At 42.5% G+C, this 27872-nt stretch overlaps 1 protein-coding gene across 1 annotated transcript; it reads left to right on the forward strand.

Annotated features, from left to right (window-relative positions):
* ndrg2 (NDRG family member 2) lies at positions 1-27648 on the forward strand. The gene is made up of 17 exons (XM_029454535.1): positions 1-612; positions 16536-16618; positions 17952-17993; positions 18713-18808; positions 19298-19307; positions 19601-19721; positions 20304-20366; positions 20514-20574; positions 22468-22554; positions 22790-22846; positions 22961-23064; positions 23158-23196; positions 23279-23330; positions 23463-23510; positions 23591-23626; positions 24341-24392; positions 24547-27648. The coding sequence occupies exons 2-17, from the start codon at positions 16547-16549 to the stop codon at positions 24708-24710; spliced, it is 1104 nt and encodes a 367-aa protein (XP_029310395.1). The 5' UTR covers positions 1-612; positions 16536-16546; the 3' UTR covers positions 24711-27648.
* Positions 27649-27872: the final 224 nt, after the last annotated feature.

Below are 27872 nucleotides of genomic sequence, written 5' to 3' on the forward strand. Positions count from 1 at the left end.
CAGGTGTAAACAAACACACCTGGAGTCCAACCTTCAGGCTCGGACCCGGGGAGGGAATGCTCGCTCGTTCGGCTCAGTTTCAGGGTGGACTGTACCAATGTGAATCCTAGGTGGAGGTGGAGGCGGAGCCAGAAAGATAAACAAGACCATTTTCTCCCGATTTCGCGTGAGCAGTTTAGTTAAACCGGAGCGTCCACAAGGTGCACCGAATACAACCCGTCACTTATTTGCGTTCACATTTAACGGTTCACTCGTATTTGCTGTTGATTTATTTGAAGAGAACTTTTTCCAACACCCCTAAAAACTCCATCGCTACATCTTGCTTTTTTTTGATTGACCGCTCCATATTTTTTTTTTTCTTCCTGTGTGCAGAATTTTCCTCCTGCTGGAAAAAGGATAAAACAACAACACTGGGGGAAAGGGAGGAAGAAGGCACAGCGGAAAAATAAAAGAGGTGGAGGAAAAAGTGAAATAACAGGAGACTGGGAAGACTGGAGGGACAGGTTTGGAAAGAGAGCAAGAAGACAAGTGGAGAACTAGACTTGCCATATATTTTTTGAAGTCCCTGCTTTTGTGTGAAGATTTTTTTTGTTTCCTCTCTGCTGGCTAAAGGTGAGTGCATCCCGTTGTTATTCTAGTAGCATTATTGTGTTTATTTGATATTTGAAAAAGTGTTTTAGGTCTTAATGTTCTCCTGCAGAAAGTGAGGGAGTAGCCTGTGCACATTTGTCATTGTTCATTCTACAACAGTCGTGCAACAAGGCAATACAACGAGCTAATTAATGCGTGTTTTGGGGGGGGGGGAGAGCTGCAACGCTGACCCTCTGTTTAATATCGCCCCCCCCCCCCCATGTTTTCCTCCTTGATTGCATCCAGGAACACGCTGCTCGGTCCGCCTATCAACAACAAAAACAGCCAACTCTGCAAGACATGAATATCTGAATGTGTTTTGAAGCACCAATTGAAAATAAATAATATTTAAATAACATTGTGCATGCATGGGAGCTTGATAAGAGTGCATGTGTGACAGAGAGAGTGCGTGTTATTGAGGCGCACATGTGGAATAGCCAGCGGCTCTTTGTTCCTCTCCACCCACCCCCCCCTATTATAACCGACCTAGGCATGACAGCTCAACTGCATGCCTGGGTGTCCGGCAGACATAATGTAGGGCAATATTGGCATCCTCGTGGTGCATGAACTGGAATCATATATGAATCAGACTTCCCCCCCCCCCCTCCCCTCCTCCTCCATCCCAGTCTCGTCTTTTCATCCACCAGAATCAGCATTGCTCTTCCTTTGTGGTGTTTAAAGCGGGTGTCCCTACAGAGCTGCAGCAGTGGTTATTTCATTTGTGAAATACCTTTTATTGTCGTGATAGAAAGATTGTTGTTGTCTCTTTTTAAGAGGAGGAGGTAGTCAGTTTGGGGCTGTTGTAAGGGGGGGGGGGTCGAGAGGGGTGTTGTGGCTCTTGGCGCGCCAGAGGACGGGATATAAAGTGTGTCAATGTCAAATAGAGGTTTGTCCCGTGTGTGTGTGTGTGTGTGTGTGTGTGTGTGTGTGTGTGTGTGTGTGTGTGTGCGTTCACTGGGTATGTGCTGGCTGGGATTCTTTCTTTTTTTTTTACTGAGAAAAAAAAAATCATGCAGCAAAGCCCTGAAAAGAGCCGTTTCGTAAGAGTCTTCCTTGTGGAATATCTTATTGCTTGGTGCGCGAGGGGAAATGTTTTGCTTCAGTGTGTCGTGCCAGACCAAGGACACACACACTCACTCTCTCTCTCTCTCTCTCTCTCTCTCTCTCTCTCTCTCTCTCTCTCTCTCTCACACACACACACACCTCTGTCTACACGCAGCTCTACAGACAGGTTCACGCTATGCTGCAAGCTGCACGCACGTACTCAAGCAAAGCTCGCGCGCAGATTGTGTGAGTCATACCGCATTTGGAGACTCGCGGCCTTACTGTTTTTTGAGTGAAGTGGAGCCCCTGCTGATAACGCGCGCGCACATAAACACGTACAGACTTGTGCGCGAGCGCAGGCAAGCTCTTCTGAAATAGACATTGCTCCAGGATTGTGCATGGAGATGTTCAAATGCGCACAGGCTCTTTGCGAGCTATGTCAAAAATGATAGGCTGACACACACACACAAGTGTACTGTTTATCTTTCTTTGTTGGAAATGCTGGTGGGTGTGGTGTTACCAGCAGGCCTGTTTCTATAATGTTGTGGCAGTTTATTTCAAAATCATTTTAAGGATCAAACCAGAATGGGTGACCACACATTGAAAAACTTGGCTCCTGAAAAATAGTTTATAGTAGGATATTAAAGGGACAGTTTACTCAAATCTCAGTTTACACGTGCACACAGTTCAGGTTTAACCAAGACAGTAAACCTCCGGTTCTGAAAAAGGAAGCCAATGTGGAAGTGCTTTAAACTTGCAGTCTTCTAATGGCCAGCAGGGGGCGACTCAACTGATTACAAAAAGAAGTCTGATTGTATAGAAGTCTATAAGAAAAATGTCCCTACTTCCGGGCTAGCTTGTGATTGACAGCTCGCTACCACAGTGTTGTCTGTTTTGGGTGCTGTCCGTGTTTTCGTCTTAGAACTTTAATCCTTTCACAGTGTGTTTTCATTTCATGAAAGTTAATCGAAACATTCTGGTCGCCTAAAGATATTCTTGTTCAGTGTTTGGCTGTACACTTGTGTCACTTCTGGTTCCAAGATGGCGGCAGCCAAAAAGCTACACTCGAGGCTTCAAAACCGTAGTCCATAAACCAATGGGTGACGTCTGAGAATGATATTTTAACTGTCATGGTACTCCCTGTGTAGTACCTATGTATGAACCTTAATTTGTCATGCCACCAATGTCACTTTTCAATGCTCAGAGTAGCACAAACACAATTCAATTCATCTATATCAGAAATCTTAAAGCCTCAGCAGATAACAGCAGAACCATCTGCACAGCTGGATATCATTCCACACCAGCAACATAGGTGCTATTCTGAACCACCCTGCTGTATATTGAATAATATGGCACCACAAGGACCAGCTACATCATTAAAACCCCGATTACACATTACTGTGTGTGAGCTCAACGTGTTGGAGACGACATGTTTGGAGACTTCAAAGACTTTCCCTGTAATCTGTTCCAGTATCCTACATTTTAACTCATGGGGTATTTATAGAGGTCAGGACAACACATTGTTCTGTTATTTTAATTTGATTCGTTTCCCCAGATGTTGAGCTGCACAACCGATCTTGTGTAATGACGCCTGTTCTTTATATGGACTTAGTGGCGTTCTCAGCACAAAGGAAATATAAGAATTAATGCTGCTTGTTTCACATCATTGTGAATTAAATGTCTTTGGGGTTTTGTACTGTTGATGACAGAAATGTGTCAGTATTTATTTACATTTTGTAGACTTTGAACAAATAAGCAATAAATTAATCAATAATAACTCAACCCAGAACAATATCCTTTTAAATACAGTAAAATGCAAGTAGGCTGAGGCAGTCTTACATGATTATATTGTGTCACTATGTAAAAGTGTACTGAAAAAACAAAAGTATTTAACTTTTTAGTCAGATTTCTTTCCATCAACTCAAGCAAATCTAATTTTAAGTATAAACAGTTTCTAGCATACATTTTTGGACTGATCGATGAACGTCTACATCAACTGTGTGACCGCCAATGGTTGTTGATTATCTTCCAGCAGACCCCGGTTGCACTGAGGACACTGTTACTTTAAATGATCCGGCATGTCATCGAGTCACAGCTGAGTTTTTCTGGAGTCGTGTCGTATGCATCTGTCGTGATCAAAAATAAACTCTTCAGTTGGAACAGTTGCTTTGAGGTCTGACGCTACATCCCCGAGTGTTTGTGTTCTGGCCAGACTAATAATCCAAGATCAGCTTGTTGACATCATTAAACTGTGGCGGTTCAGTGTCCTCACATGGAGCTCGCAGACATTTCTGAACCCACTCCAAAAACAAGAAGTATTTGTAATATGCATTTGACTTTCCCTGGCATTGTATGGCTATAGATGGTGATGACCATGTTTGTCCACCGCACGTTGAATTGTCTCTGCAACACTGTACTTGTTGCCATGGTGGCTATTGACCAACCTGACCCCATTACAGACCAGTTGTAGTATCATTGGACATCCCCTATGTTCATTTGGATTGTCAGGGACAGTTTGACCTTCTGCACTCTAGGCAGTCGACTCAAAGGTCAACAGGGTTCCCTTTTTTCAAATCCGTGACGAAAGTGGAGGAAATGGCAACTGTAGCTGATTAAAAATAGGAGAACCACCAGTAGTGTAAATATTAAACATTACAATTGTATATTTGTTCCATCAGCCAAAGCACAAATGCACTTCCTCGGCCGGTGGTGGGGTCGGGGGTAACTTACTCTACCAATATTAACATTTACTCTCGCAGTGTTTGCTAATCCATCAGTGTTGACTGCAGGGGAAGACGATATGCTTGACCTGTTGTAAGGATGCTCAAGGTGTGTAAAGTGTTGAGGTATTGTTAAGTTCAAATCATAGTTCATTGCTCACCTTCAATGTTGGAGAAAGTGGATTCACATCTGGAGAGTTTGACTCAAACCGAAAGCTTTTGACATAAAATAAAAGCATGATTAATTATTTTTGAAATTATGAGTCATTACTCATAGTTCAGGTTTTGACCAGGCTTTAAATGAGCTACACTGGTTGACCAATGTTCTTGATGTTGTAGTTAGATCGCATGGCACTCAGGTCTGATAGTTGCTATGAAATAGAAGACGCTGATAACACTGTTGAACAGGAGATGAATGTGTTCCTATGCAGTAAACTACGCCAGTAAACCATATGTAGAGGTGTACTCAGGTCCCAGACTATCAGGGAATCAAATGTTGTTGTCATCCCGACTGCTCAGAAATAGTCTTTGTCCTTATGTTGAGGTGTTGACGCCGAAATGATCTCCTCTCTAAGTGCACGGCAGCTGTTGGATTCATTCGGACCTATCAGTGTTGAGCCACTGATTAAATGTGAAGTATTGTTTTAGTAAGTGCACTGTGTTCTGGTGTTTGGTGGTGTTTCAGAACTGATACAGGAGCTGATGTTCATGCCTGTGGGTGTAATTGCCTCTTCAGAGTGAGAGTTTTGTTTACTGCTCAGTTTGAGTATCGCCGTTCATTTGTACCAGAGGAGATAGCCACTTTAATTAGTTTGCCATCGGAACAATCGTTAAAACAAATGAGGGGGTAAAGTTTTTAAAGCTGTAATAATCAAGATTTTCAGATTGTAAATTGATCCTGTGTGATGTAAAAGCGCCTTAACTGCTCTAATCAACCCTGTTTCCAGCCGCAGCTGATTGAAGAAGATCTCAGATGAACTCACTGTATGTTCCCTGATCAAAGAACAACAAAGAACAATGTGGAACATTTAGCACATAAAGAGGCAGATATTTGTCTCAGAGGTTGGTGGAGACCAAAAAAAAGCTATAACGATAGTTACTGTCGGACTTCCTGTCATTACGAGACAAAGGACACGTCCCTGAATGAATGTTGTGTTTGCCGGATGTGTAAAGTCAACCGTTTGCTAACACATTCACCGACTTTGACATTTTGGTGTTCTCAGCTACTTGGCGATGCTGCCAAGTGGCCAAAAAGATTGACGAATGCAGCTTTAAGTTTTATTATTCAGCAGCCTGATTATTGTTTAATTCAGTCTTTTATAACTCCATAGTTACACAAACATATCGTTGTTTCTGCATGCCATTTATCATACATTTCGAGCAATTTTGGAACAAGCATCACATAATTAACCCAAAGAGCCAATTATTAGTTAGTACTTTTGACAAATATTCGCTGGTTTCGCCTTATCCAGATATATTGAAATGCATTGTTAAGTTGTACATATAAAGAAAAGTCCCTCCTGTCCTTTATTTACACTAGTGGTGGGCCGTCAGGGCCAGCAAGGCCTTCTCTGCTGGCCTAAACATCATCAGAATATAAATTTAATTTTGATATATTTTTTTCCACAAATATGTATTAAATTATTCCCCATAGTCTATTCTCTTCATTTCATAGTTTTCCTCTTGGTTGCGCTGCTTCCAGCCTCAGATAGAGATTTGGAGGTCTGGCCTCTATGTTAGAGCTTTTATCCAATCATATTTCAGCCATGATGTGTTGCCAGGGTCCAAGAAATCTGCCCTGAGGCCTTCAGAATCAACAGTGCGGGCGCCTGTCGCTTAAAGTGAACGGAACAAAACTGTGGTGTTAACCAATCAGATTTCGAGTTGGGGACACCGGGGCCATAACGTCAGCACGTCCACGTCTTTTGATTGGATACGCACTATTGAGAGGCAGAGCTACGCAGAGCTAGCAAACTCTGAATGAGCTAATTTGTGTAGATTTCTACAAGCTGTTTTTTTTCAACCCACAATGCCTGAAGGAGGAGAAGAGATTGATTTGGTCGCAGATATCATTACAACGCCATTTTCAAGACGAACTTTTCAAGAAAAGCTAGACATCGTGAGAAGAGAACGGCCAACCCTGACGCTAGCTAGCCTATCACAGCTGGGAAAAGGGTTTGTCCTCCACTTTCAAATCACTAACTCCGAGCGGTACCCCCGGCTCACAGCCTCCGAGAGGTACTGCACATTGTACTGCTGGGAATGCCTGCTATTTACAACTAAATGTTTCGTAAATATTAATATTACTGTTGTTAGGGTGATGCAACGCCTGGTTATACTGCGTTTGTGTCTAAATGTATAGTTTCTAGAGCCATGACGTCATAATGATGGTATTAAGAGGTGGAATAATTCAGGTAGGACTGTGTAGGACATCACTGAAGGCTTAGGTGTGAAGTGCACGGCCCACCACTGATTTACACGCTCCACTTGTGTCCCGTAAGGCCCATCAGCGTGCAGCTACTGTAACTAACTGTGTCTAACGTTGCACCAACAGAAACATTGATTCTTCTCTGTGGACAGTGGATTCAGCTCGGTGTGTTAAAACCCGACCAACGTGACACGAGAGACCATTCAGAACGCAAAACAAACATTGAAAGTTGTGCTCACGGGCTACTGAAAAATGAATCATTTGGATGGAAAGCCAAAGCACACAGCTGAAATGTTTGCCACTTAGACCTGCGTCTGTGCCGGTGTTGAGGGGATTTCACTCAGTTTTGTAGCTTATTTGAAAGAAAAAGGAGTCGAATCTGCTGCGGAGTCATTAAAGTGTCCAGCAGCATCGTGGACGGACAAAACCCTGTGAAAAAAAAAAAAATTTAATTGGCTTTTTTCATTAATTGCTCATAAATTAGTTTTTCTTAAACTCCAATAATCCTATAAATCAGATACTGTGAGTGGCCCGTGGATCTGAAGTCAGTTTGGCAGCCGTGACCACTAGTTCAGGTTTTATAGTTTCAGCTCAGATGTATTTTCACTGTCTGCACAGTGAAGCGGAGCACATTAGCTGATGACTGAGACAGTGTGGACCGACGTTGCTCTCTGCGTAGGTGTCTGAGATCAGTCTAGTCTGAATAAATCCCGACCATGTGAGTAGCGTTTGTGTGTGTTCTCATCAGAATTGTAATCATCAGAGTGTTGGCCAGTTGTAGTGTCTAGTGCAGAACAGTCTGGGTGTTTTAGAAAAATAAGCTGTATGTTTATATTTAAATTGTGTGTAGGTGTACTACAGCTTTGAAGCATCTGGGTCAGAGCGTATGGATTTTAAACTGTGTAGGTGTATGAGATTACAGACTTCATACGCTAGCATCTAGGCCAGTGTGTGGAAGTGTGTGTTTGCGGGTTGACTGCTCAGTCTTTTGCCCGATGGCTAAAGGCCACATTCAGATAGGCCAGCCAGGCACCACAATGCCCTGTCTGTTCCCACGAGTCCAAACAGGCCTTCACAACACCCTATTTATAGACAAACACTCTGCCCGAACTCCATTCATATTCTCAGGTTGGATGTGTGCAGATGTTTATTTTTTACTAAATCTTAACCATATGGTGCAAATGTGACACTGTGATTTGGAATTGAAGAGACCTAAATTCGTCGAAATGTGCAGCCAGTGTGGTGCTGTCAGAGGCGACGCTTCACAATGTGTGTGTGTGTGTGTGTGTGTGTGTGTGTGTGTGCGTGTGTGTGTCGTGTGTGTGTGTGTGTGTGTGTGTGTGTGTTTGCTTTTGGCATTCCACGGCGTACAGTTACATAATCAGGACTGTTTGTCAATAGATCCACAGGCAGTAGAAGAGCTGAGCGGGGCAGAAAATAAACAGCAGAAGCATGTTCGCAGGGGTAACGTTGGCCCCCCGCTGGGACGCACAATATCCATGTGAAGTGTATTTATAAGGAGTAGGTCCTCTGCAGTTGTGTCAATCTCCTAGCAACGGGCTGCCGCCATGATGGAGGTCCACTGGAAGATGAAATGGCTTTAGGCGAGTGATGGATAAATATGTAACAACAGGAAAACAGCTACCTGAAACCTCGACTGTCGTGAAGTAGTGCAGCAAGAACGACATGTTTCTGTTCAGGATCTCTTCTGATTTATCAATCGTCAACTCGATGAGCAATAAATATATAAACTCTGCTTATTTGTATGTCATTGTTATTTGAATATCTTTTGGGTTTTGGACTATTCGACAAAACGAGACATTGTTCACCTTGCATTCTGGGAAATACTAATACATACTTCTGATATGTTAGAGACAATCATTAATCAATTAATCAAGAACGGTATCCGCTTAATCAAGAATCAAAGCTGCAATGAAGCACAAGAGAGGTCACGTACAGTAAAATAAAGATTTTAAGTCATATTGTCCCCCGCTAATAATGAAAGTTACATTCAGGAAGAGAGTGGAGGTCAGGATATTGATGTGAACTTAAGTGGATTTATGATATTTCCTGTGTTGGTTGTACTGCAAATCAACATGCCGGATGCTTGTTTTCCTACACACACACGCACGCACACACACACACACACAACGTTAAACAATTAGCCTTTTAATAACTCAACAGTAATCGAAGCAATATGGTGCTTGCTGTAATAATGGCTCATCATCATTAACTCTGCATGTCTCTAAGCTCTGTCACAGTCAGACAACGTATCAGTGAGGAGGAGGTAGTGAGTATCCTCTTAACCTTTGAGTCTGGACATCCGATCTATTATTCATTTATACATATTTGATCTATCTGCTTAATCGGCCACCAACACTGTAACCTCCCTCATTAGCTGTTCATATTCGAGCCCATAACGGCAACAGTTGGAAAGGATTCTAAAGACAGAGGAAGTGTACGCAAAAAAGGTGTGTATTCAATTTCATGATGATGCAGCAGCGGTGTGTGGACACCCCAGTCTTTGGACTTTGTTAGACAGAGCGCCGTAGTTCCAATTAAGGGGGAATCTTAATGTCGCAGCATAAAACGGTAGTTAAACATTAGTGTTCTTCGAAAATTGTAGCAGCAGTTGGTGTAGAAGAACTGACCTCAACCCCTGGACTGCACTGGAACACCAACTGTGAGTGGAGTCGTATTGCCAGATGTTATGACCGAGCACACAGATGCTCTTGTGGCTGGATGGGAGAAAGTCCCTGCAGCACTCGCACATGTGTAAAATGTTTGGTCATGCTTTTGGCTGTATCATAAATTATATGGCAATATAAAACCGTTGGTGGGAGAAAATAAGCCACTTTTTGACATTTTATAGACTAAACAGTTAATCTTAGTGACTCATTTATTCATAGAAGTCATGTAAACACCCTTGAATGAGCCCTTGATCAAGGCACTGACCCCTCCCCCACCAGCAGACCTGCTCAGCGGTCAAAAGTACAAGATTGAGCTAAAATACAAGAGATGAGAGTCACAGCAACCCGTTGTTGGGTAAATACGGTTAAGAAAATGCAGATAATGTTTGCTAAATGCAGCTTTATGCTCTAAATATACACATCAGACACCAGTGGAGATGGCACTTTACATGTGTATGTCATGCAGGTTTTTATGTTTTATTAAAGCTGCCTATCATGTTGAGCAGCAGCTGCAATCAGCTCCCCATCGCCAAGCCATTTATCTCCATCAGCTCGTAGCCAATCCAATGTATAACTTGACCTTAGCTTGAAGGTCAATCAGTGTGTGTGTGCGTGATCACATGGGTCTCTGTCGGCCCGCGACCTGAATCGAAAACAATCGATTCAGCATCTGAGCTTTTTTCAGGAGGCTGAATGAACTCTGGATCTGACCTTAACAAACAAACCGCTGTCTTTTGTACACTCACATAATTAGGTAAGGTAAATTGCTGGTTTCGCTTCATGCTGATACACTCTGAATAAACTAAAAGCCCATCTGTCGGCTGTCAGGAGACGTTAAAGGGTTAATGTCGCCGAAGGAGAGAGAATTAGAATTTCATAGATAAACCGAGAGAACGGGACAGAAAGCAAGAAGCATCTTCAACACAATTCAAAAATACAGAGAAATGCGCTTCACAAGCTTCATGAATCAAAGGTGATGTCTTCAAACTGCACACCAACAGTCCAAAACTCAAAGATACACAATTGTACAGTGACGTGGAACAGAGAACACATGCAAATCATCACATCTGTGAGGAAATGTTCAGTATATAACTATGATGATACTGCACATTCTTGGACAAAGTGTTTTAAACTTCAGGCCTCTTGGTGCTTACTTGTGTTGCTCTAAAGCAAGCGCTCCTAAGTGGTGCGCTGCTGATCGCCTTTAGCCTACTAACATTGCTGCAAGACTTGTTTTTCCCCAATTAGCGTTGGTTATGCACCGTTGCCAATTTAAGCCGTGTGCCTCTTTACAACCTGCAACATTTGGGACGAACCATTGTACAGTTTGTTTTCCCCCAAGGAAAATGGAAGCTAGCCAGTTAGGCTAACTAGCTACCATTCTGTAAGACAAAGCCCAGCTTGCTAACGTTAGCGCTGACTAGACGTAAGGTTGACTATGTTTCAGTTCAACACTAAGGAATGGGTTTGGACAAAGAGTTAGTAATCAAATCTAATAATGACTCAAACTCACAACCTAATAACTTCCATTCATTGTGATATTTCTGAGGATGAAATGCTGCTCTTTCAGGGAATAGCCTTTTGTCAAAGAGCACTCTCACCTTTCCAGACAGACAGAGAGACTGGATGTCTGAGTGGAGGTGAGATCATGATGGAGGGAATAATAGGTCGGCCTGAAAATGAGAAGAAGAAGTGAGTGATGGACGACAGACCGTTTGAGCAGACAAGAGGCCAAAGTGATCTGCTGAGTGACACAGAGAGGGAGAACAGGCTTTACTGAGACACCCTTTCATTTGTGTGTCTTTCTCGGAGAGCCAAGGTGATCCACGTATGCTCATCCAACGCCGTGGGAAGCAAAGCCGGAGATTTAAAAAAAGGGGGGCCAAAGACTGGGCTCAGCGTTGGCTCGTCTCTGGGTCTCCATGGTGGCTGATGTGCCCATTCTCTCCAGGCATTTGTCGCTCGTTTCTCTCTCACCGACGGTGTTTTGTCCGACGGACCTAGCAACCGACCCCCAAAAATCCCTTGTGTACTTAGAAATGCACAGTAGCACTTGTTGATGTGAGCTTTCACAAGCCACTACTCCTGAGAGACAAAGTGAGGTTTGTTTCTTGTTGCCATTACAAAACCACAACTTTCATTTGCCTCCAAAGCACTTAAGCGAGTTACTCGTTTACCACACCGCCTCCTTTCAGAGCCTGTGATGGTCGCGTACTGCGTCACGCTCAATCAATAAGATGAACCCTTATAACTGCAGATATTGCAACTGCGCAGGTTCAGCAGTGCCTTAGCAAGCATGTAGTGAACAGCTGGACTTCTTGTTCATTGTGTATACCATCCAGACACCACAGTGCTGAATTGAAAAAACGAAAACAATTCAGCCTCAGCAGACGGTTCGACCTTATGCTGCATATAGAAGTGACACAGTGGACCCCAGGTGTGACAGCAGTGAAGCACTGCAGCCTAACGAGATTTACTTCAGGACAGAGAACAGATTCGGTCCTGAGAGTGTTCATGGCTTCAGCACCTGCGTCTCTTTGCTTTGCTTTTTTTTACCATCTTCTACTTGATCAGACATTTCAGAACAACAGTCCTGTACGGGAGGTTTGGTGAGATCAATTTAGAGAGCAGGATTCTGTCACGCACACAATACGACCCCGCATGCCAACACCACTGAGGGCTGGGTCAGTAAGACAGGACATGCCATTGGACCCCAAACAACTGTTGAAATGATGTCATAGCCACCACCCTCTCATGTTGTGCAGCCTTGAACATCTCGACATCAACGCGTGTGCTCCGAATGCCACAGGTTTAACCTTTCAGCATTTCAGCCTTTAGCCTACATTCTCAATATAGGTGACCTTCATGCTCACTGCCCTACTTTAGCACTCTGTTGATGTGTCTGCGTTGGTGTCTGGGCGCGCCTCTTTGTTCAGAGCTGCTAACACTGGTGGCAGCAGAGAGAGCAAATTAAAGAGTCTGCCAGCAGAACTGTTTGCCCATTTCTCCTTTTCACATGCTGTCGGGTGGAGAGAGACAGAAAGAGGATGGCTAGGAATGAGACAAAGAGCTGCAGTGAGACGGAGAATGAGGAGCGATGACGGGCACAAATGGAGAGAGGGAGAGAGAGTGAAAAGTCAGCAGTGTGACAAAAGATGGATGGAGAGGGGGACGAGTGCAGAGCTGTGAGAAAGACATTGCAATAAAGAGGAAGAGGGCAGATGGAGACGGAGGGAGAGAAAGTTTTCCAGCTCTGCGAACAACAATCTAGTGGTTGATTGAAGAACAAATACATGTGAAGTTGAAACGCTAAGAATGCAACAAATGGCTCTGTCAGATGGCAGGAATATAAACTCTGACAGCTCAAATTCTGCAGGCAACATTAATGATGCATGTTCCTCTTGCAGAGCTGGAACGTTGCATATGTAGAAAGGCATTGCTGCTGGTAGAAGTCAGTCACCTCCTGCACCGCTGAAAGGAAGCTGAACTTCCCTCAGTCCTCGCATGAGTTTGGTTTGGCAGGAGAAGGCGAGAGCTTTAGTCTTTGTTGGACTCGGAGAGGGAGGCTGTGGATATTTCCTGGAAGCTGTAGGTACTAGTGTAGACCAAGCCCTCAGGAACAGCGCTGGGCTTTGAAGCCAATTTGACAGAGTGGCCAAACCGTGAAAACTGAATCCAGTTCTCTTTATACCTCCATTGTGCGGACCCTCTACATGTAACATCTTAGCAAAAACCTTTTCTCCAGGGAATAAGGCATCATTTATACGTTTTATTAAAAGCTGTCCTTATGAGCGGTCTGTCACTGATCTATAAAGCAGAAATACATTATTTATTAAGCATTAAATTAGTCAAACATAAACACTTTCACCACATAATCGCAACCTCGACTTTCTATGTTTATCAGCACGAAAACATCCGCTCCAGTCCCATTCGAACATCTTCATCCAGCAGCAGCCCATCCCCGCTCCAGCTTCTCACTGAAACAGTCTTACTCAGCTCACTTCAGCTTCTGGAGAGTTCAGAGCGGCTGTTGACAGCCTGAATCCACAGTTACTGTGTGGAGACATCGCATTGCATTAAAAGGGCAAAGTGATGTAGTCAGCGTGACAGACAAATAGAGAGAAAGAGGAGGATGGAGGGAGGAGGAATGACGGGAAGGATTGACGAAAACAGATTGTGACATGTTGGAATGAGGCGGTTTTCTCTGCATGACGATGGATGCACGTAAAACAAGCTTGGGTTAATTTAGCTGGAGCAACTATCTGACGCGGCCGGATATCTGAGACGCGGAACCTGTTGGGTGCAACAGATGAGCCGGACAACTGTTTCCTGACAGCTGAAATGTGGAAGTAGAACAGAGGCCTGTAAGTCGTGTTTCCCCTTCTCTCAGCCAGCAACACATTCTTCTTCCCTTTCTTGCTGCCTTTTTCTCTCTCCATCTCTCCGCTTCTCTTTCCGTGGTGACAGACGGTGCCTCCTGTGCAGTTTAGCACTTATTACACGCTCTAAAACACACCGACTCAGGGAGAGGCGGAGGCAGAGATAAAGAAAGATGGATGATGGAGGGAGTTAGGCCGATTAAAAAATAATTTAGCAGCATCAGGAAACTGTGTGTGTGTGTGTGTGTGTGTGTGTGTGTGTATGTGTGTGTGTGTGCGAGGGAGAGAGAGCAGATTCAGACCCCTATGAATGCTGCTTAATGTGCCATCTTCATCTGCGGATGGAGTTTGCTCAGTTACATCACATGACCTCAGTATGGAGCTTCAGCGTAGTGCAGAATCAAACAGTAGATACATTTATCAACAGATAATGAATTGGCAATGATTGTGATACTTAATTATCACATTTCTTATAGTTAAGAGTTACTGTAGTTAATAGTTTTATGTTAACATTGGCAATAATTACCATGTGTTGTGTGAAAGGTGTTCACTTGGCATTTTAGCATCTTTAAGCTAATTGTTTTGGTTTTAATGGCCCGCAACTCACTCTCATGTCCAATCATTGTAAATGAAATGTTTCCAATCTGGGAAGTTGTGACGTTTCCTGACATTATTTAAAATCAAACAATAAATTGGTGAATTATTTTTCTGTTTCTTCGTACTTTGTATATTAATATTTTGTTCATTGTGTATTTTCCTTATAAAGTTCTAGGAGAGATGGATCACATGGTGTGTTTAAACCATGCAGCACAACATTCCCTTCCAAACATCCAAATGGTGTCAAACCAGAGACCTATTAATATACACAGAGGAGCAAACTAACAGTAACGTCAGGACAGCACAGACCTATAACACACAGTGGGGCTGCCGGATGACCAGGTCCAAGACATGTTGTGTCTTAGAGGAAGAGACCATGTCAATATACTGAATAACAGTATATAATAAGCAATATGACAGTGATGGGGAGTTGACCTTTCTGATACATCTCATACTGTAAACATATTTTCACACATCATTTCAAACGCACATCAGAACATTTCACTGCAACAAACCTGAGCAAGCTAAGCACAAAGTTGAACAGACCCTGAGATGCACTCGACATTCATTTTGATAAACATGAACATGTGATATTTAAAGAACCTATCACATGCTAACTGAATGCTAAGTGGGGGAGGTGGCGGGAGATAAAGTTCTGAAGGCAGGCAGCGGTGTAATGCTGCGATGGCAGAGCTTTGCATTTGCGGTATAGGAGGGTTCATGACATACGTGACCAACAAAGGACTCCCGTGCCTCCTTGAACTTGGGCCAGGCTCCATTACGTTTTTTTTTGCTGCAGGATTTCTGACGCAAAATGATTAATGATTTGCGTTTATTATAGTTGTTTTAGCTCAAACTATTTCTCTTTGCTGCGGTGGGAAAGTCCATCATCTGGGACCGACAACACGGCACGGGCTGTTCTCTCTCTAAGCTGAACCCTGAAGAAGAAAGAACCTGGAGGAGCTACAGAAGCTGCAGCAGCTTTTGAAATAATGATAGAAAGCAACACTGACAGAGATTTGTGCGCTCGGGTGTTTGGGGGGGGGGGGTTGCTTTGGTGACTAGGCATTTCCGTTTGAGACCCGGAGAGACTCGGGCCCCCTGGGGCAGCACTTTATTTTCTGATGAGTGCACACACGCACGTAAACACACACACACACACACACACACACACACACACACCAACTCGCCTGACGTATAGAGTTAAATCTGCTCATAGAATAGTCATCGGTTTATGAGAGCATGAATTGTGCACATGCTCACAACAAGTGATGTCAGAAGGTCCCATATTTAGCTTTAAATGTCATAATGGTGTCAAACACAACAACAACAACCTGTGATCGCTCACTTACTTTTAATATTCATATTAGAGGTGATCTATCTTACAGTAAGCTTACATTTATGTGTGAATGCACGTCTCTCTTCCGCTTGACTTCCCAGCACTGTCAGGGACATTAACTTGCCTCCACCTCTCTGAACGACCGGTTTTGTGATGCCCCTGGGCGCAGCATTAAACTCCTGGCTGCTCCTGTGGACTCTCAGTAACACACTGTGGCTGTGACGGTGTGAAAATAAGCAGCATGCTCAACTAACTTTCCTCAGATAAAAGTAATGCAATACAAAGTGTTTTTTTCCTCCACTTCATCCTTATCAGCCACTTGTTTGTCAATGTCATTCCTCCCCTCAGGTGGTTCCCCTTTCTGCTTTGTTTCACCCAACTTCCATGTCCACACGTCTCTTCTAGTTCTTTCTTATTCTGCCCCACAATCCTTTTCTACTCGTCTCTGCCGGCACTAATAACTAATTAACTTTCATAAGGTCCCACTGCTCAAACAGAGTCCCATAGGAAATCGGCTACATGCTGTATTTAATCACTTTGTGTGTAAGTGCATACATGCGTGTGTGTGTGTGTGTGTTTAGCACACCTGCTCCCACATCGCTGGGTCAAGGGTTTGTGTAAGGATGCCGGTAAGAAGAAGATGTATTCATTGTCACGCTGCACAGAACACAGCAGATTTTCATGCTTTGGTCTCTTGTACCTGCGCAGGAGGTGACACCATGACAACAGAAATGCAGGAGATCGCCATCACGGAGGAGAAGCCTTTACTCACGGGTCAGGCTGAAGCCAAGGTCAGAGATAATGCCACACACACACACACACACCAAATGATGTACACACATGTATATATTGTACACAAATGCATGCAAATACACACTCACGTTAATGTTATCCAAGCACGGAGAAACAGTCATGAGCAGCCTTAACTGTGTGTGTGTGTGTGTGTGTGTGTGTGTGTGTGTGTGTGTGTGTGTGTGTGTGTGTGTGTGTGTGTGTGTGTGTGTGTGTCCTTGTTGTACCATGAATGCGAGTGTGTACGATTTTGAGTCTGAGCGATGCCCACTTGTGACAATATGTGTTTCAAACACATGTGTGTGTGTGTGTGTGTGTGTGCGTGTGCGTGTGTGTGTGTGCGTGTGCGTGCGTGCGCGCGCAGCGGTTGACGTCAAAGCCCCAGAGAGGCTGCTCCTCTGCTCCTCTGCTGATGTTTACTGTGCAGATGTAGCGCTGCAGAGCAGAGCTGTTTGTCTCTCACTGCTGACACCTGGTGGGGAAACAGGGAAATGCAAAACTAAAACAGAAACAACATTCAAACAAAGTATCATTAGATTTAGAATCTAGTGAGTGAGCAGGTCGAGCTGTAGTGACATTGGTTTTTATTATTATTTTCGAGTCATTATTATTACTATACTATATTACTTTAACTCAAAAGCTTGTTTTTAAAATATATTCTATATTCTTTTGTATTGTCAAAACAATCCACTGGAAAGTGCAAAACCAGGAATATGTCCGTCGGCCTCTGAATAATTTTCTACCTCCTACCTTTTCTGTGGCCTTCAGCTCTAAGCCCATTGGCTCCTACTGAAGGTCTGAGATGGTGAAGCTGCTCGGTGCATTTGTTGAGGACTGTTTTCAGCCGCGTATTAATACACATTTGGTTTTCTAGTCAGTATTTACGATGGTCAGCTAAGTGTTTTTTGAGGTCGACTCAAAATAAACTACGCTTGAAATATCAATAGAAGTCTATGCCACAGAGGGATGAGATATATGTGACACACAGACAACAATTGTTAGTGGGATCAATACATTTCCTTTAAGATATATCTTGATATTAAAATAATTAAACCTCCACCCTCATGCATTTAACATCCAGCTGCCACACGCTGAACTCTGTGATGGAGAGTATGCTTAATATTGATTAAACTAGTGACCTTTATAATGCAGCCATATGCACACGCCCACCTCTACTTCAACTTCCCTGAATGCTAATTTCCTCAGGGCTTGTGATGCTAGCAGTTCATCAACGGGGTGAATGGATCCAAGGCTGCAAATAAACGTCCCATTTAAAGCCTCCCAGACTTCCTCGCTCACCTTATTCTAACAAGACTCCTTCATTTCTCACAGGATGTTGAACTGGCTGCTCGGATACTCCTGGACCAAGGACAGGTAAGACTGTTGATGAAATACAAACACAGCAAACAGTAAAATCATCACAAAGAACAACATAGTTACTTAAACAGGTAGAACATTATATAACAGGGGTGGGGAATCAATCGAGGAAGTAATCGGCCCGCGAGACCATTTGATCCGGCCCTCGAGGCCATTTGTTAACGCTCTTCGGTGGAGTTTGGCCCAACAAGCAGCTCTCTGCAGAGCGTAACCTACAAACATGGACAGATAGAGAGGTAGACCACCACACCAAGAACAGACGGTTCCACCACTGCTGTGCAGTTATCACTGCCATTTACAATACTCACTTTATTTTCTATCAACCACTTGGTACTTATATTATTGTTTATTCTATTTAATTATTGTGTACTGCCTTTTTACTTCATATGGTCTTCTGCTGTGACAAGATAAATGTCCCGGTTGTGGGACTAATAAAGGATTTATGTTTTCTGATAAAACAGAAAGATACATGGATAAAAAAGTGGCTTTTTTGCTCAGCATGAAAGAAAGGTGAAATGAACGAGCTGCGTCTTAAAAATGTTTGCAGAAGTTATGAGTTCAATAATTAGTGTCGCCCTCGAAGGATGTTGTAAAAAAAAAAAATGGCCCTTGATAGAAAACAGGTTCCCCACCTGATCTATAAGAAGGAAGTTTCCTAATTTAACAATAATGTTTGGCTTATTCGGACACTTAGAGCGTTTTCTCTCGCTCTGCAGGAGCACAGTATCGAGACCCCACACGGTGTTCTGCATGTGACCCTCCACGGCACACGAACCACCCGTAGGCCCGCGATCCTCACCTTCCATGACGGGGTCTGTACGTGAGTAAGAGAGAGAATAGCGAGTAGAGAGCGAGAGAGGAGAGGAGGGAGAGAGAGGGAGAGAAGGAGAGAGAGGAGGAGAGAGGAGAGAGAGACGAGAGGAGAGAGGGGAGAGAGAGAGAGGAGGAGGAGAGAGAGAGAAGAGAGAGAGGAGAGAGAGAGAGAGATAGGGAGAAAGAAAGGAGAGGAGAGAGAGAGAAGAGAGAGACGGAGAGAAGAGAGAGAGAGAGCGAGAGAGAGAGAGCGAGAAGAGAGAATAGAGAGAGGAGAAGGAGAGAGAGAGAGGAGAGAGAAAGACAGAGAGGCAAGGAAGCGAGAGAGAGAGGGAGAGAGAGAGGAGAGGGAGGAGAGAGAGAGAAAGGGCGAGAGAGAGAGAGAGAGAGAGAGAGAGACGAGAGAGGGGAGAGAGAGAGAGAGAAGAGAAGAGGAGAGGAGAGGGGAGAGAGGAAGAGAGAGAAGAGAATAAGACGAGAAAAGAAAGGGAAGAGAGAGCAGTTCTATGTCTCTCCTCTAGTTATGCTTATTTCTCTTCTGTCTTCTCTCTCTCTCTCTCTCTCTCTCTCTCTCTCTCTCTCTCTCCCTCCCTCTCTCTCTCTCTCTCTCTCTCTCTCCCTCTCTCTCTCTCTCTCTCTCGTTCTCTCTCGCTCTCACTCTCTATCCCTCTCTCTCCCTCTCCCTCTCTCGCTCTCTCTCTCTCTCTCTCTCTCTCTCTCTCTCTCTCTCTCTCTCTCTCTCTCTCTCTCAATAACCTCCCATATGTAATTCCTCTCGTTCTTCCTGGCAGGTAAGAGCTGCTTCTCCCCTCTGTTCAAGTTCGAGGAGATGCAGGAGATTGTCAAGAACTTCACCCTGATTCATGTTGATGCTCCGGGGCAGGAGGAGGGGGCTGCTGCGTACCCCTCAGGGTACGACCTCCACCATGTGTAGTTTGTAGTCTGGTTTTCCCTCATTGTCCTGCAGTAACTTTGCTTCTTTTTTTTTTAGAAACTTCTCAGAAACAATCTTCTGTATCAGGCTTAAAACTAATCTCCTCCAAAAATACTCCCCATCTCTCACATCTCCCTCCTCTGCAGTTTCTAATACGCTCTTCTTATCAGAGGTTTAAGGAAAATCTGCCCTTTTCTCTCCCCCTTTACGCACTTCTTCTTTCTTCCTCCTGCACTTCTCTATCGCTTCTCTTCTTTGCGTGATTATGTTTCGTGTATTGTCACGGCATCTCTGCGGTGACCCCTAACTCCTGCTGGTGATTCTAGAAGTTGAAGCTTATTTTCTTTTTGATCTTGTTTTAAATCATTGTGGATAAAGGTGTCAGCCACTGTATAAAGTAATGAATTCAATCTTTCGCCATCATGCATTGTGAGTCAGTTTGGTGGGTTAGGGTTAAGACAGACAAGAGGGTACATTACAAGTTTGCACTGAAAACAAAAGTGGATGTTTGTGATTATGAGGCTTCGTTAGACTGAGATCGTTTGTGTTTCCTGAAACAGTTACCAGTATCCCTCCATGGACACCGTAGCAGAGATGATTCCTTCCGTGCTGCAGTTTTTCAAGTGAGTTAACGGTTTATTTATTGTGACGTAAGAAGGAGCAGAATGTCTTGTTTTTGCCTGTAGTGTCACGCCCTAGAAGTGATTTTGCATATTTGAATACGTATAGATTTTCTGTATGTGTTATTAGCTTGTTTTGTCCCTTGTCAGCTTCCGTACTGTAATCGGAGTGGGTGTGGGAGTGGGAGCGTACATCCTCTCCAAGTTTGCGGTGAGTGTCATCTTTTTTTTTTTTTTTTTAAAGCTCTCGTGTTCTGACAGCAGCTTATAAAACGGCACCTTGTGTGTCACACAGCAGTGAAACACGGCAGGAACATGAGCAATATTATTTACATTTGTGTTTACATTAATGTCTTGTTGGCCGTTTGAACAAGTGACAGTGGGAAAAATAAACAAAATTAACTTTAAAGTACTAAGCAGAATTAAAGTAGCAGAATTAAAATAATATAATATAGCAGAATTAAAATAGTATAAAATAGCAGATAAAATAGCAGAATTAAAATAATATAAAATAGCAGAATTAAAATAATATAATATAGCAGAATTAAAATTGTATAAAAATAGCTGAATTAAAATAGCAGATATAATAGCAGAATTATAATAGTATAAAATAACATTGGCAATCATGCCTAGTTTCCCGATCTGTGCCGTACTTAACGATCCTCCTGCCGGGAAATCACATTCATCACACCATTCTTGTAAATGTTTTAAACCATATTTTGAAAGCATGAGATCAACAATGCGCCCCTGTGGCCTTTCAACTGGTTTACTCCCTTCAGTTAAAGCCAGTTTTTCTTCAATACACATTTATCAGAGAAACTTCCTCTTGTTCCCGTGGTAACAGTCTCTATTTGATCTCAGGTTTTTCAAAAATACACTCTCTGAAATTTATCTCAGTTACCTTTACACATTCAATGTTAAACCAGGCATAGCAAAAATTTATGAAATCATTTAAATGAGTTTAAAGTGGCATAGAGTAGCAGCATTAAAATAATAATAATAATAATAATTCACCATTAAAAGGCTAAAGTGAAGAGATATGAAATATCACGATTAAAAGGCTAAAGTAAAGAGATATAAAATATCACCATTAAAAGGCTAAAGTAAAGAGATATAAAATATCACTATTAAAAGGCTAAAGTAAAGAGATATACAATATCACCATTAAAAGGCTAAAGTGAAGAGATATAAAATATCACTATTAAAAGGCTAAAGTAAAGAGATATAAAATATCACCATTAAAAGGCTAAAGTAAGAGATATAAAATATCACCATTAAAAGGCTAAAGTAAAGAGATATAAAATATCACCATTAAAAGGCTAAAGTAAAGAGATATAAACTATCACCATTAAAAGGCTAAAGTGAAGAGATATAAAATATCACCATTAAAAGGCTAAAGTAAAGAGATATAAAATATCACCATTAAAAGGCTAAAGTAAAGAGATATGTTTTTACTTTTGAAGATATTGAGCGAGCTTGCCTCCCTAATGTCTGCAGGGAAAGTGTTTCATAGATTTGGTGCATAATTGCTAAAGGCTGCATCCACAATTTTCTTTTGGATGTTTCTAGGAACATTTAATAAACCAGTAGTGGATGATCGTAATGTTCTTGGGGGCACATAGTTGATTAGAGAGTTGGCAGTGTAACTCGGTGCTGTTCCGTTCTATTGATGCATTAATGTGTACATCCCTTTAATGAAGCTCATTTTAATTATGGTGGGTAGCTTAATGTACAATAATATATCATCATTTGCAAGTAACTATCTAAAGCTTTAATATAAATGTAGTGGAGTAAAAAGTACAATATTTCCCTCTGAGGAGTAGAAGGCTAAAGTAGTATGCATGAAATATACAAGTACCTCAAAAGTCTACTTAAGTACAGAACTTGAGAAAATATACTACTATTACTAGTTAATCAAAATGTGCAGTGAAGAGGATGCAAAATACTTTACTTTACGTTAAAAGTGGTTTTACTTCGTCTTTCTACACAGTAGTATTATTCATGTGCATTTCTTCGTATACTTGTACCCACTGAAATATAAACGTTCTGTCTTGTGATGTTTTTCTCGTCCTCTCACCATCTGCTGCTTATTTCCTCTCATCAGCTTGCAAACCCAGATTCAGTGGAAGGTCTGGTTTTGGTCAACATCGACACTAACGCCCGAGGATGGATCGACTGGGCTGCTCAGAAGGTGCTTTTGTCTTCTTCTCTTCGGGACTGCATTGTCTTGTACACAGAAACATGTGGTATTGTAATCGAGTTAATCCTAATGCGACTTCTCCATCAATTTAACTTGTGGATCGGATATTATGTGACCACGTGCATGGTCCGTGTCCCAGACCGGTATTGATTATGTCATTGTTCATCATATTAAACTCACTAAATGATGAACGATCCTATCGATTTCTCTTCCTCTCCTTCTCTAGCTAATCTCCGTGACGTCCTCCCTCACAGAGCAGATCATGTCCCACCTTTTCAGTCAGGTACAAAGACGATGATTAAAGTGTCAATTAAAAAATGCATTTCGTAAATGTATCAAAACGCAACAGCTTTGGCGAGTCGCAAAAAAACTAAAAGAAAAGTGTATTTTCTTGCAGGAGGAGCTGTCAGCCAGCACAGATCTAGTGCAGTCTCACAGAGAGCGCATCTCCAAAGCGTCTAATCTGGTCAACATAGAGCTCTTCTGGAAGACTTACAACAGGTGAACACACACACACACGTCATTACAAGAAACGCAAATATACGCCGCGTCAAACAACCGCCAACATAATCTTCTCTTTTCGCTTCCCTCCAGTCGCAGGGACTTGAACATTGACCGCAACAGCACCTTCAAGTAATCACCTCTAAACTTTCATCTTCAGACTTTATTGCTTCTTTCGAAAGGTCACTCTTCTAATCTCTATTTCTAACTTCAGGTGTCCAGTAATGTTAGTGGTGGGCGATCAGGCTCCATATGAGGAAGCTGCCGTAAGTGTTTAGACCTTTTTAAGTCTAAAATGTCTCCTAATGGGAATGTGAACAACTCTGTGTTCACGTCAACACAAAGGGTTGAGTTGTGTTGTGGTGGCAGAGGTTCACTGTTTCCCCTTCTGTGACTAGGTGGAGTGCAACAGCAAAATGGACCCAACAACAACCTCTTTCTTAAAGGTAACTAACCTTCAAGTGTTCTCACTCACACTTTGTTCTGTCGTTCAATCTTAAACACTTCTTCTCTCTGTCCTCCACAGATGGCTGATGCTGGTGGTCTCCCTCAGCTGACCCAGGTAACAACACACTAACAGCCTCTTTCTGACACTTAAAACAAGGATTCATGTTAAAACATACCCATTAAATCAGCCATCACAAGCTTCTGCTCCCTGTTTGCCGATGAGGAAGAGCCTTAAACCTGCATCCTTTCTAATGGCCAACAGTCTCCACTGGTTGCAGAATAAAGTCACATTGTATAGAAGTCTATGAGAGATTTTCCCGACTTCTCACTTGATTTATAACCTCAGTAAACATGAGTTTATTGTCTCAATCACTAGTTTCAAGTCTTCTTCAATACAGAAAGATGTTCATTTAGTCAATTATTGGGCGTGGCGTCCTCGTGATTAACAGGTTGCCACCATTGTACGGTCTGGGTGTCGTCCGTGTCTTCGTCGTAGAACTTTAACCTTTTCACAGTGTGTTTCACCTAAAACTGTCTTGTTCGGTTGTACTTTGCTCCACCCTCTCGTGTCACTTTGCTCCACCCTCTCGTGTCACTTTGCTCCACCCTCTCGTGTCAAGAAAAGCAAGATGGCAATGTCCAAAATGCCAAACTTGCGGCTTCAAAATGCTAGTCCACAAACCAATGGGTGACGACACATTGGATACGTCTATGGTTGTAGTTCTTTAAATTAAAACTGTTTCCCTGCCACATGGGGGGTCGCCACATTGCACTTATTGTTACCTAGTTCAGATAATAATACTAATATTTCTTATTTTTGTGTTTGCAGCCTGCTAAACTGACTGAGGCTTTCAAATATTTTATCCAGGGAATGGGCTACAGTAAGTTCACTTATTTGGTCTTTTCATAGAGTTGGTCAACAATAATAAACATGTAATATGGATGCAGCTTTATCCTTTGATGTTGCATAGTGTGTTCATTGATTTGTAATTTCTAAAGCACATTTCTCTATCCATTTCTGCTGTTTCTCCACAGTGGCTTCATCTTGCATGACCCGCCTGTCCCGCTCCCGCACCACCTCCCTCTCCTCCTCCTACTCCATGGATGGGTCCCGCTCTCGCTCCCGCACCCTGTCGCAGGGCTCGCAGGGCGGCCAGATGCCGCCCAGCCCCTCCCAGACGATGGAGGTGTCTTGCTGAAGGAAAGAAATGATAGAGAGAGAGAGAGAGAGAGAGAGAGAGAGAGAGAGAGAGAGAGAGAGAGAGAGAGAGAGAGAGAGAGAGAGAGAGAGAGAGAAAGAGGGCAATGGCGAAAGGCAGGGAAAGATGAAGCACCACGATAATGTAGGAACAAGACGAATGGGTTACTTATTTGTCACTTAACAACTCCCATCATTCCCCATAAGAGCAGAATAGGACTAGAGGGAGGGTGAGGGAGGGAGGAAGAGATTTCGGGGGAGTTTATTTCCCACATGTTGCACCGCATTTTGCACCTCACATCCCCCTTCCAGCTGAAAACAAAGTGGATTGGGCTGTTCTACAATGAATATAAGAAGTATGGGCAAGAAGAGATTAATAAAAAAAGGGGGGAAGGTGGGGAAAGAATGGCCACCAGTCCTCTCTCCCTCCCTAACCCGACAGGAGGCCTATAGAGAACACACACTTGGCTAACACACGTTAACCAATAGTAATAATTCTGAAAGTGGTATTGCTGTTGATGCTGATGATTATGTTGTTGATGACGATATTGAAGCTAATGATGATGATGTAATAGAAAAAAACAGAGTTTAAAACGAAAAAACAAAACAAAAACATACTATAGCAGAGATACTTATAACAATGTGTGACTTTTTAAGCTAGTTTCTATTGTGTTATTTTAATTTCTTTGATCTGATTTTATGTTCTCATTTGTAACCTGCCTCAGCAAATGGCCGAAGCTACTGATTGGTTGACCCGTCAAGTGGCGACAATTAGAGCCATTATAGTGACTACTTCCTCCTTGATGTTGCCAGGTTGTTGTCTTCCATTTGCTCCGTCTATAAGTGACTGTTTTTGTTTTCCCCATTGGATTTAAGGAGTTGGGCAGGAAGCTATTCTTTGTTTTCCTTTTTTTTTTTCTGGACTTGGAAGTTGCATGCCTGGTATCAGCCCACGTGAATATTGACTGGATAATATTTTTCTTTTTATATTCTGCTAATAAGTTGTGTGGATTTGGGTGTGTGTGTGTGTGTGCTGTTTTGTTTCCTTGGAGTGTTTAGTGAACATGGCGGTCTAAAGGTAAGAATAGGTGAGACTGAGGGTGTTAGCTTTAGCTATCTTCAACACTAGTCGCACACTAAATGGTGCTTCCATACATAGCTGTCAGTCCAGCACTGTGTGTCCTAATATCCATGCTTGTGAACTACTCAACAGGGAGCATTACATCGCTAAGTAGCATGCTAGTATGGGTATTGCATTTCAGTGTTAGGGTACGCCAGAAGGGATCACTGTGTTTGTCATCTTGCCCGTGCATGGACACCTCCTAACAAACCCAGCTAGCATACTTGAGTTTAAGTGCGATGTGAGGTGTAATGAACACAAGCTTCTCTCTAGCATCAAGACGGTTTTGGTCAAGTAAACGGGGTCAAGAGAATTGTGTTGTGTTTGTTTTGCGATATGTGTGTGTGTCCGAGGAAGTAAATGTGAGTTGTTTTAGAAGCGCTTGTATCCTGTAAGCACAATTAATGCAGCGAAGCGGTCCAGGGTCCTATGGAAAAGTTAAGTCATTTAATTTTGAGACCCCCTGTGACTGACTTATCAATGACAATGTACCAGCCCCTTCACTGCCAACACACTCAAAAGAAAAAGGGATGTACATTTTGCCACCGGGAGTCAAAAGAGGCAAAATTATTTAGCCTTTTTGTTTTTGCTTTAAGAGTGAAAAATGACCAGCTAATATCTGCACTTTGAAACAACCAATCTGGAATTGCAGCTAATAAGCATTCTTACTGCCAAACCTAAGAGCACCAAAATGCAGGGGTCATAATTCTGCCATCAGAAATGCTGTGAGCCTTCGACGTGTCCAACTTAATCTAAATCAAACACAAAGCTGACCACTGCCCTACGACATGTAGCCATTGGACTCACCGTACTTTTTAAAGGACCCGCTTTTGGACTCAGTCCGATTTCCTTTTTGGAGCGCATGTGCATTTTTAGGCGTTGCACCTGTGTGCACGCGTTCATGTTCTGATGCAGCTTTGCATCTTTTCTTTAATAATAGCAGTATCGTTGTTCTGACTCAGTTGGAGGTTGCCTGTTTCTCATGCTGTCTTGTGCTCCTTTCCCAAACTTGTTTTATGAAGTAGAGTTTGATGATAGTGACATGAAAGTCAGTGGAGGGTTGATCTTTGAATAGATGGTACTTGGGAGATATTACTGATGGTAGTGACGACAATAATCCGTTTCATGTCACTTCCCCTGTGGCCCTTCACATAGTGCAATTCAAAACCATCCTTTGAAACGCGAACAGCTGTTGCATTTAATAAGGCAAACACCAATCTTAATGTTTAGGTGACTTATGGAAAATGTGATATCAAACCAGAATGCCGCCATGTTTTAGGCACTGTTGTTGCTGTCCAGAGTGCTGAAGTGTAGAATGTAAATGCTCCTCCAAGACTTAAATAACAGCTCAAGCAATCGGGCATGGGAGCGTCTACCAAATAAAGTAATGTGCTGAGCCTAGCAAATGAAATAGCCAAATAAAGAAAAGGAGTGGTACTTATTTGTGGAGAGTTGAGCAGGGCTGTGCGATTGTAAATGCTTGTCAATTTTGTCTTTTGTTTGTCTTTTTTAATTTGTACTTGGATCATGTTTTTCTTTCCCCTCTATATTTTGGGATTTTTCTTTTTGTTTTGTTTTATCTCTGATGTGTTAGTTTACCGTCCTGATGTGCTCACAAGTTAGTTAACCGTGTGATAGTTCTTGTGTAACTTTTTTAGCATTAGCACTGATAAGGGAGAATAATATAATTAACAATAAAAAATGATTAAAGGTAAAAAAGAATACAATCAATTTTACTTGTGTGGCTTATTTCTCTGTGTAACACAATGAACATCCTTAAAAAAAGCAAACTTAAATATGAATAAAAGCTTAAGAGAAATGTACTGTCTCCTGTCTTGCTTTTTTAAAAGCAGTTGATGTAATGGCCATTAGCGGCAGCACTGAGTGCAGTGCTACTAAACAGCACTTCAGTCAAGAGCGAGGAAGAAATTATGCGCCATCTTGGATTTTACGTATGCTCTAGTTGTAAGTACCATGAAAAGCACCTGTGCTCTTTTAAAGTAAATATTCAAGTACTTTTAAAATGTTGTATTTTTACAACAA

Source organism: Cottoperca gobio, chromosome 18 (assembly GCF_900634415.1).
Source record: "Cottoperca gobio chromosome 18, fCotGob3.1, whole genome shotgun sequence".
NCBI classification, from domain to species: domain Eukaryota; kingdom Metazoa; phylum Chordata; class Actinopteri; order Perciformes; family Bovichtidae; genus Cottoperca; species Cottoperca gobio.

Excerpts from the sequence above, each read along its gene's own strand:
- ndrg2 (XM_029454535.1), top strand. The coding sequence starts at position 16,547 with ATGACAACAGAAATGCAGGAGATCGCCATCACGGAGGAGAAGCCTTTA. Across the intron at positions 20,367-20,513 it reads TCCGTGCTGCAGTTTTTCAA|CTTCCGTACTGTAATCGGAG; the intron begins GTGAGTTAACGG and ends GTCCCTTGTCAG. Across the intron at positions 20,575-22,467 it reads ACATCCTCTCCAAGTTTGCG|CTTGCAAACCCAGATTCAGT; the intron begins GTGAGTGTCATC and ends TCCTCTCATCAG.